The sequence below is a fragment of the Akebia trifoliata genome, chromosome 3, assembly GCF_017979445.1.
Source record: "Akebia trifoliata isolate Shusen 1 chromosome 3, ASM1797944v1, whole genome shotgun sequence".
Taxonomy (NCBI): domain Eukaryota; kingdom Viridiplantae; phylum Streptophyta; class Magnoliopsida; order Ranunculales; family Lardizabalaceae; genus Akebia; species Akebia trifoliata.
In genome coordinates, this window is record NC_141377.1 from 2,957,730 (window position 1) to 2,970,753 (window position 13,024).

At 34.1% G+C, this 13,024-nt stretch overlaps 1 protein-coding gene across 2 annotated transcripts in view; it reads left to right on the forward strand.

Moving 5' to 3' along the window:
* LOC147405535 (heterogeneous nuclear ribonucleoprotein Q-like) overlaps positions 1-13,024 on the forward strand; it is a 75,360-nt gene that overhangs the window by 62,190 nt on the left and 146 nt on the right. Inside the window, exons 3-14 of one of the 2 annotated variants that reach the window (XM_086433308.1) lie at positions 1,503-1,590; positions 1,680-1,739; positions 2,155-2,249; positions 5,864-5,972; positions 7,676-7,736; positions 7,932-7,995; positions 8,318-8,364; positions 9,018-9,128; positions 10,660-10,867; positions 10,966-11,141; positions 11,295-11,378; positions 12,762-12,934. In XM_086433308.1, coding sequence (XP_086289434.1) covers positions 10,828-10,867; positions 10,966-11,141; positions 11,295-11,378; positions 12,762-12,839 — 378 coding nt within the window. In that variant the 5' untranslated portion in view covers positions 1,503-1,590; positions 1,680-1,739; positions 2,155-2,249; ... (4 more) ...; positions 9,018-9,128; positions 10,660-10,827 and the 3' untranslated portion in view covers positions 12,840-12,934. The remainder of the gene's footprint in view (positions 1-1,502; positions 1,591-1,679; positions 1,740-2,154; positions 2,250-5,863; positions 5,973-7,675; positions 7,737-7,931; positions 7,996-8,317; positions 8,365-9,017; positions 9,129-10,659; positions 10,868-10,965; positions 11,142-11,294; positions 11,379-12,761; positions 12,935-13,024) is intronic. The other variant, XM_086433309.1, reaches the window with a different exon arrangement.

The following is a 13,024-nucleotide window of genomic DNA, read 5'->3' on the forward strand; positions in this document are numbered from 1 at the left end:
TTTTGTAGTTAGGATCTATATCAAAATTTTCCTTTCATGTTAAATTTGTTAGAAAGTGATTAATACAAATTTCTCTTGTTTGTTTTGCATATTTATGTATGTGTTGTTATTTTGGGTTTATTAACAATTTGTTATTTATGCTGAATCAACATCACATTGGTTCAGCTTTACCGAAACCCAATAATAAACGTCATTTCATAACATTTTATTCCGTTGGACTGTTTTTGAGTAGAAATCATGGGTGATTTTGCATTCCTTAGAACTATGTAATTTCTATGGAGCAGATGGTTTTCTCTGAAGCAGATGAGATAATATGTTTTGGTTGTTATTATTGATATGAGAACTTACAATACAAATTGATAAATTTTGCAAGAAAATGGCAAAGGAACAAGTACGTTGGTGTCTCCCTGGTTGGGAAGACATTGGCAACCATGACCATGTGCAGTCATGGCACAAGTACACATTTTCTCTGGCAACTATCTAACATGATCCTACCTCCCCTGATCTAACCCATAATGCATAAAATTTTCCAAGAAGGTGTAGCCTTATATTCTGTTTGCATTTGCTCTTGTTCTATTTTATATTATATTTATTTATTTTTGTGATAGATTAGTCTTGCTAGTTGTTAATGTTCTCTTTAGTTACATAGATCTCTCCCATCTCTATAAAAGCAGCTTGAGGAAAAAGTTGGTCCCAAAGAGTGAATATCAAGGGCTCAACATCATATAGAAATGGGGTTTGTTGGTAACTTCATCTCCTCCCCATGTTCCATTTTGTGTTTAGTATGTTATCATTGTCCTATTTCATTTAGTAAGAGTCCCATGTTCTAGAAAAATGGAAGAACAAGATATAGTTTGGATCCAAACTTAATAAATTTGATTTTCTAATCACTTGGATTTCTTTTTAATCATAGTAACCATTTATCTTCCATCGATGGTTTATGCTTGTGGGATCCCATAATGGAAAATCTTCATTTGTTCATAATTTGGTCTAAAAATGCATGTAAAGAGTTGTGTCTCATGTAACCCTAAAAGAATGTAAATATTTTGGCGTAGTCTATGTATGGTCACCTTTGTGATAATAGATGGATGGGTTATAACTATGGCATTTGTCGGTGACTCGCATTGCATACTTGAATCTGTTGAAGGTGTTGTATATTATTTATCAGCAGATCATAGGATTTGATTAAGCACATGGATTCTTGTCCGGAGCTTGCTAAGGAACCATGTTTAATAAAAGTTCCCACATTGGAGATTCATGCGTTTTGTATTAAAAGATTTCAACCTTGTAAGCTTTAAACTCAAATAGGTTTGGGAGTTGAGCTACCATTTTGAGAGTCTTGAGATAAGTTCTCCTCAAATATTCTTCCTTGTAGTTACAATCTCCACTTTTTATTTGTTACACTTGCTTGTTTTATACTGGGCTAATATATTTTGTGGTCGACTTTCTAAAAATTAGGTTGTTCCTTATCATTTTGTTGATTTTTCTACTATTCTGGATAGGTAAAAGACGGTAATCAATCACAACTAAACTTCAGTGGGTAATTTTCATCTTCTATTTTGCCGAAGTTTCTGCATCAAATTCTTCGTGGTATGTCCTACTGCAATTCTCATAGAGTACTCCACCGAGATTTGAAACCATAGAATTTACTCATAGATCGTTGCACGAATGCTCTGAAGGTTGCGGACTTTGGATTAGTTCGGGCATTTGGTATTCCTCTGTGGACATTTACATATGAGGTATTAATGTGCACTAAAAATATTTTTTGGGTTCTCTTGCTATATTAATTTCTTTAATCTCAATTTAGTTTCTGTTTGTGCGTGTGTGGAGAAAAGAGTACAAAAGGGAAATCTTCTATGGGAACCCATGAAACTTTGAAGGTTGTATAAGTTGACAAAGTTCCTGTAAAACAAAGAAAGAGAATACAATTTGCACACACACACACACATTTCATCTCATAATAGTATCAAACTATTGAAACATGTGCTACATGTTCTCTTTTAATCCTGATGTAAATGATTTATTTCTAGTCGGGTCATTGTTATAGCCTTGGAGCTTAAAAGCTTCTAAGAGGCCATACTTTTTAAAGGGTAATGCTAGTCTCTTAGTTTTCTATAGAAGTTAATGCGAGTCTCTTTATTTGCCCTTGTGTAGGATAGCACCCGAACATCTGCTAATATCAAAGGATCTACAAAGAGCATGTGGTGTAACCACAAATGTTGGTATAAAATGTCAGGAGCCATTAACTTGTAAGGACAACTTTATATTTCTCGAAGTTTATACTTTTTTATTCAAAACATCCTTACCACAACCATCTTAATAAACATTAGTACTTTTTTTTATCTATATATATAGTATTTACTTATAAACAAAGGAGAATGCACTACGTCAAAATCCCAAATTTATATAAAAAAATTTGTTGGGCTTGGCCCGTCGAATTAAAAATCCAAAATCCGCGGCCTGTGGACCACGTTTTCATCGATCTCGATCTCTTACCGCTCTTTCTCTTTCTCTCTGCCTCTCTCACTGTCATCGATCTCACAGTCATCTATCGATCGATCCACTGTCATCGTCTCACAGTCTCTGTCTCGGTCGACCACAGTCATCTATCGATCGATCGATCGACCTCTCACAGTCTCTGTCTCGGTCGACCTCACCCTCTCTCTCTCTCTCTCCCGATAGATCAACGTTTCCATCACTTTCTCACAGTTCATATCTCGATCGATCGACCTTGCTTTTTCACTCTCTCTCGCAATTGATCGACCTCTTCATCGATCGATTGACCTCTCCATCTCTCTCTCACAGTCTCTTTTTCGATCGATCTCTCTTTCGATCTATCTCCCTCGATAGATCTCATCTCCCACTATTTGATCGATCGATCTCGATCTAGATCTGATCCTCGTTCTCACCTGCTGCATCACCTCACGTGACAAGCCAGGAATCATTGCGAATTCGGGCTAGGTACTCTTTCTAATCCGATATATTTAGATTTGGATTGAAGATTTAGGTTTTTTATCCGATGTATTTCGTATCAATCTTGATACCTATAGATTCCTATATTTTGAAGCATGTAATTTGATGCTTCTAGATAATATCTGAATGTGGAGAATTTATTGAGACTAATTACGAAATTGTGAGAATTTATTGAGACTAATTTATTTTGTTTGTCTTAGAATTGAAAAATTCCAATACAAATTGAAACATAATAAAATTAAAAAGAGGGGAGGAATTGAAACAATGACCATTACAAGGGGAAACATATCCCTTCAACTTGGTCTTCTCTAAGAGACTAATTTAAATGACCTAAATGTCTTGAAAATTCTTGATTTTTCTCATCTAAAACCCATATATGGTGTGTGATAATAAAAGGTTGGCATGCAAAAATAATTGGTGTGCTATAAGAAAATATATAATCTGACAGTAGTTCTTTAATTAAAAATTAATTGATTCTTTATACAAATGGAAATGAAGCTACTAAAGTTCCAATTATGTTCGATAAGTACAAAAGCTTTTGATCTCTATTTTTTTTTAATGATATTTTCGAGATACCCAATGATCAATCCTCACTTAAGGATTTATGAGCAATATGTCGTAATGAAGGTGCCAACTTACTAACTTGATTAAAGTCTACATGTTCAGTACCATATGACCTTGGCTCAAAATCCGCCTTCATATACCAATTAGTACCCTAAACCGCTTGCTTATCGTGGGAGTAGATTAATTTTTCATCAATTTTGCCTTTTTATGCAATAGGTTGCACAAATTGGTGAGAGTATGTCATGTTTCATTTCTTTTATTAGTTTTAGTGATTTTTGGTGTCACCCTTCATTTTTTGTGCAGGAGATGGCTAAGCTATGTTGATTCTTAGTCCACCACATTTTAGTAGGTTTAAATATTCCTAATTATGGATTGACTCATTTTATAAAGTGTGTGGATCATATTGGATCGTTGATTTTATTCATTGAGTCCCATGCCTTGACCACAATGTGTAGTTGCATTGGCGGTATGGTGCCATTAATTATTAGAGATCATGTTCAGAGGCCACTGGTGGTTGCAGCTACATATGCTCACCCAATTTCTATTAGGCAACTAGTGGCTGTAGCTAGAGATGCTCACCTAATTTTTATGAATAATGATGAATGCACGTGATAAATCACACGTGACTGATATAGCAATGTCATAGAACAGTATATCTTTTTTCTTGTGTATCCCAAAAAAAAAAAAAGATCTATGAAGGATTATCTTATACCCCACAGCCAAAGCATTTTAGCCATTCATTTTAGATCAATCTTAGAATTGTAGACATTCATATTCATAGATTTGGGTTTTGCTTTTCTTTCCTTTATTCTGTCATAGTATTGGGCCCTTTGATATATAGAGAGACAGATATGACATCTCATGTGTTGATTCGTACAGAAAAATTAATTATATATATGTTCTCATTGTAATAGTAATAACAATAATAATAATGTATTAGTTTTGAGATAAACCTACGAGTAGGTCCAGTCTAAAATGAGGTCTCTTTTTTCTCTCCCTAATGGAGTGTGGATTCTCTCTGAAAAAAGTGAAAAACATTCGATTTCACGTGAGACCCACATTAGAAAATCGAGGGAAGTATGGTGGCAAAAGAGCTAGAACTCATATTATTTCTTTAAATATACCATACCAACTCAACATTTAGATAAATTTTAAAATAACAGAAACAATTAATTATAGAACAAATAACAACTTTCATTTCCTCTGATCTCATTGCATATTCTGCATCTCACTCGCTTATTTTAAACTTTATTAGATTGCCTTCTACCACCACAACTACAACTTCTATTCATCCTTTGGAGCTGACCCACCAGCTTCAACAATCTGCTTAATCTGATTCTCCAGCTACAATCAATAAAGAGTTATTATAGACAAAAACAGATTTATTTACAAAGTTGGGTTTCAGTAATACCTTGATCTACTCACCGAGACTAGATATTTGTTTCATGTTTTCTCTTTACTTTTGTTTTTGTTTCTTTTGTTTTCTACTTCTTGCATGATTATGTATTTTATCTTTCCATATGAATGGGGGAACCCAATGAGGATGTGATGTTTGGTAGCTTGAACTTTAAACAAAATATTAGCCTAATTAGTAACTTTTTTGTTTTCTACTTCTTGCTTGATTATGTATTTTATCTTTCCATATTAATGGGGGAACCCAATGAGGATGTGATGTTTGGTAGCTTGAACTTTAAACAAAATATTAGCCTGATTAGTAACTTTTTTGTTTTCTACTTCTTGCTTGATTATGTATTTTATCTTTCCATATGAATGGGGGAACCCAATGAGGATGTGATGTTTGGTAGCTTGAACTTTAAACAAAATATTAGCCTGATTAATAACTTTAAAATATTTTATTTTATTTTATTTTTGTTGATTGGAATATATTTCATCAAAGAGATTTCTATATACTAGGTTTCCAACAAGCATTATGCTCCTCAAAGGTGGGTGAGGGTGTGGTTGGCAGAATCAAATTTCTGTTCATGGTTGAGGCTCTCTATCAACACGACGGTTGGGATTTGAGGGGGAAAAAAAAAAGATTTCCTACAGATCAGTACTTATAGGGATTCATTTTTCTACGGCTATGTTGATTGAGAGCCTTAACCCATTTTTCTTTGTTTCTTGGTTCATTAGTATGGCACAGATTTCCTTGAGTTGATGTAACGTTGTGAACCATGAGTATTGCCTAGTCAGAAGTTATTGTTCATTAGTAAAATTATTTAGCTAAAAGTCTTCATTAACTGGACTAAAGATATTCATCAATGTTGCTTTTGAGTATCTTAGCCAATTTTGCACTCTCTGATTCTTGAATTCCTGATTATACAAGGAAAGTCGATGTGTATAGCTTTGGGATTGTGCTTTGGGAGCTCACAACAGCTCTACTTCCATTTCAAGGGATGACTCCTGTGCAGGCTGCATTTGCTGTGTCAGAGAAGGTTGGTTATTTAATACTTCTCTAGTTATATTTGTACTCTTAACTTAGAAATTAGTTTAGTGAGCTAATTAGTCTTCAGGAATAAATAAAATATGATTGCACAAAATGTCAAGTTTCTATGGACACGTCTAAATTTCTTTGCTATTTGTTATTTTATTTTTATTATATTTTATACTCAATAGTTATTTGTTAGTCCATTATTCGCTTTAGCTTTACATTTTTGTATTCATACATCAATATATAGTTGCTTGGTTTGATAAGAAAGCAAGTAATACTACAATTTAAATTTTTATTTAGCCAATAGTATTATGTTCTTTTTTTTATTATGAGAACAAAAATGATTTCTGAATTCTATGGCTTGCTCTAAGGACTTGCTCATTCCCAAAGAATGCCTTGTCTTTAAACCTTGCTTTAATGTACATCCTCTTATTGATGAAAAAAGACATTGCATGGTCCTAGTCAGACCAGTGCCAAAGAGGCATTTGAAGACCTCAAGAATGCCATGATGGAAGATTCCTTACCTATTTTCACCCCATTGATTGAGAAGATAACACAATAACCCATTGTTGAAGAAGGTTATTGGGAAAAGAAATTAGGTTCTTAGCAAGAGATTGAAAGTGAGGGCATTTCAATCTTTTTTGGTAGTCTCTATAATCGAAGACCATGGTCTAATTGGGCCTGTTATTAGTTTGAGAACATAAGTGGGCATCCAAATTGTTTCCAAAATTTGTAAAGATTTGTCATCAATTTCAGAACATGAGGGGCAAAGGATGAGTCAGGAGATAGAGAGAGATGAGGAGTAGAGGGCTAAGAGGATGCTAGATATGGAGTATTTGGGTTTTGTAGATGTATATATTTAAAAGCTCAACAACCTGAACGTAAAAACAAAATGCAACAATTTATATTTAAAATAAACATATTTAATTAAACCCACGCGCATATACATAAGTGAAGGCATGCTTGCTGAATTGGCAGAATTAATGTTCTCAATGATAATATTGAGAAATTTGAGTTATCCTTGATTGGGTTAAGAATAGGTACAGCACCTATGGTTGTTTATAGCTATCAACAACCATGATTGGGTTATCGTCCTTGATGCACTTGTCATTCATATCTTAAAATAATTTATATTTAGGTCATTTTCAATTAGACCTTACAGCTTGTACATTAAATCTAATTGTGGATGTTACAGTTCTTCATTACACATGATCAAAACATCTCAATTGACTTTCCCTCTATTAATGTCATCTATTGCGGCCACTAACTTTCTAGTAACACTCGAGATAGGACACATCTAAAAACAAGTTTTTTTTATAACTAAAACTAGAAAAATTACTAGAGTTTCCACTATTGTTTTTTGATGAACTTGAACCTACATAATTACTATAGCAGTCCCTGGAATCATCCTATTGAATTGCTAAACACATCTCTTTAATATGTCATTCTTTGGAATCTTCAAATGATCCCGACAATCAACATTTAGATATTTCGAACAGATGAACAATTCTATCATGTCCCCTCTCTGAATCATAATTAAACTACAATTCCAGTTCTTTACATATTTATGAGTCAATCCAATGAAGTTAATTTTGCCTTTTAGTTTTAATTTTTATTTTTTTTCCATAGTCTGTTTTTTTTAGTATAATTTTTATTTCTTTGTCTAACCTACTTATCATTTAAAATTTACCTCCACCAACATAAAAGAAGCTCTAAGATGGTTGCACACGGCTTTACTATGGATTTGGATAAACCACTTGTCTTCCAGGTTAGATGGACTACTTTTGTCTTCATTTTTACTTCTTTTAGGAATATTTTGTTTGATCCTCTTATGGAAAGTCTTAGGTATCTTATTACACTTGGCATGCTTTGACGATGGTGATTAAACTTTTTTCATTTCTCATGTTTGTGTATCTTTCCTGTGGGGTTGTCTTTCATCTCTAATCTTGGATTGATGTTCAAGATTGTTGGAATCGGCGAAGTCTAAAGGTGTTGAGAACAACAATGAGAAGAAACAACTAAGGAAGGTTAGTGGCTGATGTTCCATCTATCTCTACTCCATTTCTTACCATTAGAGAAGCTACTCATATTGGCTCATTTTCTGTCAGGTAAATATAATCATATTTGATCTCTCTCTCTCTCTCTCTTTCCTTTTTTTTTTTTTTTCTTTTTGTCTCATAGGCATACCTCCCTTATTTGTTGTTGTTTCTCAAATGGCATAGTTCAGGTAGGGCAATGTAGTTGTTACTTGCCTTGTCCTGTATAGTAGTACTCAATGGTGTTAGTTTTAGTTTAATTTGTGGTGATGTTGAATTTTCCTTACATTTGTGGCTTCTTATTATGGCTCAGATGGGAGTCTTGTGTGCAGTGCCTATGACAGCTGTGTACGTGAAATGGTAAGTTTTGTTAAAAATGTCTATGGCTGGTATGTTAATATGCCCGAACATTTGTTTATTTTGGTTTGCGAGAACCCATGATCCATAACCCAGAACCCAACCTTTTAGACATGCATATTAGATGGCTCGTGGCGTTGATGGGTTTACCATGTCTGTCTAGATGTCCTACTGTTTGAATGCTGAGGGAGCCCTTGATTTTTTTCTCAAGGAACAATATTTTTAGTATTGTTGTTGTATATTATAATCTGATACGTTTTATTTTAACCTAAATAAATCATGGTTTGATTAAGGGCCATTTGAGTTTGAGCGTCAATGGTACACTAAAGGGGATATCAACTTGAACTTAAAGTATCCTCCCATTATTTCAAATATTTTGTCCAATATAAACTATCACATCTTGCTTTATAGAGCACCCATTTGAACATTATTAATTTAAAATCTTAATTTGGTTATCATTTACTTGTTTTAATTTAATTTTGCTAACATTAATGCTCCTGATTCAAGAGGCCAAATACCATTGCACAATTGTATTCTCATCAGAAGCAGAAAAATTATTGTCTTATTTTGGCATATAGTCATTAGAGAATGTGTCCAAAATGTTCTTTAGCCTTTTGTGGCATTATTTCATGACTCAAAACTGGCTTTGGTGACAGGGGAGCGGATCCACGAGCTGTAGATAAGGATGATAAAGCTCCTTGACAGCATAAGACCCTAGCATTGGTAGCGGATATAAACAGAAGAGATGGGTAGTATAAATATGCAAGGTATGATTTTTTATATGCTAACATACTAAAATTTTTGAATTTTTGGGGTTGATTCCCCATTGCTAGATTTTTTTCATTCATTTAATTTGTTTAGTATGAATAGATTGGAAGATCTATTCTAGTAAGGTGGTGAGTGAGTGTGGGGTGGGTGGAGAAAAACAGAAAATTATTGAAAACTAGTCTATTTTAGGCGTAGGTGAAGACAAATAGTATCTTTTTCTAAAAAATATAAAATCTTAGACATTGTTTTTACAAAACCGATGTCTAAAGTAAACCATGTTTCCTGAAACTTTAGTATGCTACCATGTTTACTAAAACATGTGCATGCAAATTATAAAATTTACAAAACCTTATCTAGTAATGTAAAATGGCAAAAAGAAGGTGATCATGAACTAGAATATTCACCATCACAAATTGGGCAATAAGAATAGCACCTCGTGATCCCTCTTTGATGCTCTCCCTGCTTCAATCCTTATATCCTTCCATTGCATCTACCTTTCTTGCTCTCTCAACATTATTTGTTGATTCAATACCTTGCCTGCTAACTTCTGGATTAAGCTTTCCATAAACTTTTGACATTCTAAAGCGTCTCCATTACATCTCTCAATTTTCAGTTCTAGTTGGTTTTTTTCGTTGCACACTAAATCTAGTTGCAATTGCAGAGTCATTGTTGCAAAATTCTTGGGATAAGGCTTTGTGACGATTATTACTATAGGTAATTGATAGTGTCTTACATTCAATCCATGGTTTATATTTTAGTGGGACGAAATGCACAACACTTTATGTCTTCCATACTATGGGCTGGTTTGACAGCTGGTGTAATGGCAATAGTGGAAGCTAATGGGAGGCAGTTCTGCTCCAGACCTCACCTGTGTGGTATTCTGTAAATCGTCTACAGTTTTGATTCAGAATTGCCTCAAATTTTTATTTTTTATTTTCTTTTAGTTGGGTAAGTTGGACTTCAACCCACGACCTCAAAGTTGGTTTCAAGATGTCAAACCAACTGAACTTATGGGTCTAAGCCCTACTCCAAATTAGAATGTAAGAGACAAAAATATAAGATTTTTGTCTGTAGAAAATGTAAGGATATGCTTGGAACATTTTTGCGCTAGAAAACAATGATTGTTATTATTATTATAATTAATTTATTTTTGGTTTTTGGTGTTTTTTTTTTTTGTTTTGTTGTTGTTGAAAGAAATGGTTTTAATAATATTGTCTTCTGGCACAAGAATGATGATCCAAAATAAATGTAAGATTTAATTTGTGGTTGAATATCCCTCCATGATGTATGAAACCTTGTAATCTGAATGAAATACTATTCGGAGTAGCAGCTTCTCCATTAGCAGCAACTTGTAATATGTTCTACTTTGTTGACTTCATAAGACCACTTGCAGTATTTTTTTTCAAAGTTCCAGAAAATAATTATCAAGGATACGGCAGGGCTGCAAGTCTAACCTCTTCTACGTTCCAGATTTTTTTTACTCGAATGATGTGAGATTAAGTTGGTTGACTATTTTGTTTTCTTATACAGGTAAAGGCAGTCTATGTGAAGAATTTACTAGAAAAAATTACTCAGGATACGTTAAGAGAATTATTTGAACATCATGGAGAGAGAACAAAAGTGGTGTTGCCACCTACAAAGTCTGGACAGGAAAATAACCGATTTGGTTTTGTGCTCTTTGCTGAGAGGTGTAGTGCCATGAAAGCACTCAAAAACACTGAGAAATATAAAGTAGATGGTGATTATTATTTAATGGATCTTACATTGTTTTTTTTTAAATTCTATTTTTTAAGTGACTGATAGATGAAGTTGGTTGGGTTTTATTCTCATTGCCAGGGCAACTTCTCGAGTGTTCTCTTGCAAAGCCACAAGCCGACCGGAAATTTGATGGAGGACTCAATTCGCACAAGCCTTCTTTGCTTCCAAGCTATTCACCTCGAATGGGGTATGGGTTGGCAGGTGGTGCCTATGGTGGTATGGGTGCAGGGTATGGTGGTGCAAGCTTTGCTCAGGTGATTTTTTTTAGCTCATTAACAAAAAGTTGTAGCACAGTTTCTGTTTGAATGTAAATAAATAGTAACTTGTGATTCCACTTGGGACACAGCCAAGTGGAGTACTATTATGTGTTTTTTACATTTCTGATCTTGAATTATGTTTATTTGTAGCCACTGCTATATGGTAGGGGGCCCACTCCTGCTGGCATGGCGATGATGCTAATGCTTTTGCCTGATGGACGGATCGGATGTCCTGTAAGCACGTAGATTTTCACTTTATTTTTGCATGTCTATTTATACAATTTATCACATCTTATGCCTTTGCCTCACTCACTCCACATGGGATAAATGTCTATAACCCAAGGGATTGATAGCGTAAACTCGTTTTTTGATGGGCATGTGAATGCATCTACCATCATACAGGTGTTGGTTAAGAAATGGATGAAGGGGTAAAATCTGTACATGTTTATAATGTGGCAATGGATGCTCTAAAAGAGGCTGCGAAGAAGGTCATTGCTACAAAGAAGCAATCAACAAGTGCATGTTAGTGAAGGAAATTGGGCCACCGAATCTATTTTCTCCTCTTACTCAGATTTTCGAGATTTTGTTCTTCAGTTATCTCTTCTTTTTTCTTCGATTTAATGTAAAGCTGGGTCTATTTCAATTTCAAAATATTAATTCATGAATATTGATTCAGTTTTCTCTTCTTTGTTCTTCAATAATATGGATGCCCATCATATTCTTGTTCTATGATTTTTCTTTTGTTTTTTATTTTTCTGATTTTTTTTTTATTATTTCGTTCATTGTGATTGGTGAATTAGATTGTTTGTTAAACCTCCAAATTCGACGGTCATACTCTATGGATTTTTTTTGTTTTTTTTAAGCCCATTCTCCAATAATTTGATAGTCCAGGGCCGTAAAAAAATAATTCTACAAGAGAATATTTGACGGGCATATTTGATGGGAGGGTCCGTCAAATTTTTCAAAATTTGACGGGCTAAGACCGTCAAATATGGGCTTTTTTCACATAGTGATGAGAAGAATATCTTCTTCTTGGGATACATGCCTGGTTATCTATTTTTATCCTCTGTTGGAGACCTTGCATGTTGTAGTTGATCATATATGTTATCTTGATTTTTTCAGCTACCATCTTTGTTTTGGGTCAACCTACATGATCTCCTTCAGTGTAGTTCATGATACGGATGGTCCTTAGTCTCAACTAGGAATGCCGGTGTATTGGTTCTGAATTTGAGTATCTATGTGTCCTGAAATGCATAAGATGGTTTTGGTTCTTATGTGTCATGATCGTTGTACTGGAAAAGATAAACCTGGAATTGGGATAATTAGTGTCAAGGAATACCTGAACTAGGATAATTTGGTTTGGTTCTTGTTGGGGTATTAGTTGACATTCCAAGTTCTAACTTTCATATAAATGTGAGACATTTCTCATTTTGATAAATAGTATTTCTGATCTATTTATATCATTATCTTTTGTTTCAATCACTTGTTCATATCTACATTGCATTAGTGTTGTTATTAAAAAACTAAAGGTTAGTTTCTTAGACAAGTATATTTATTAAATTTTCTCCCAAACTCTAAATATTTTGGTTGATTTGATTCTGTTTCTGGTGCTTGCAGGGAAATCTACTCTTATTGATTCTCTTGTTGCTGTGGCTGGTATCATTGCTCAAGAAGTTGCCAGAGATGTTCGGATGATTGATACTCGTGCAAATGAAGCAGAGCGTGGCATTACAACCAATTCTCATAGATGGAGTGCCAATGGAGTAACAATAAAAAGGAAAGCTACTTCAGTTAAGATTTTTTAGAATTTTAAAAAATTCTAAACATTGGTTGACACTCTCTACTACTTCTATTGCTACTCTTATCATTTTTTAATTATG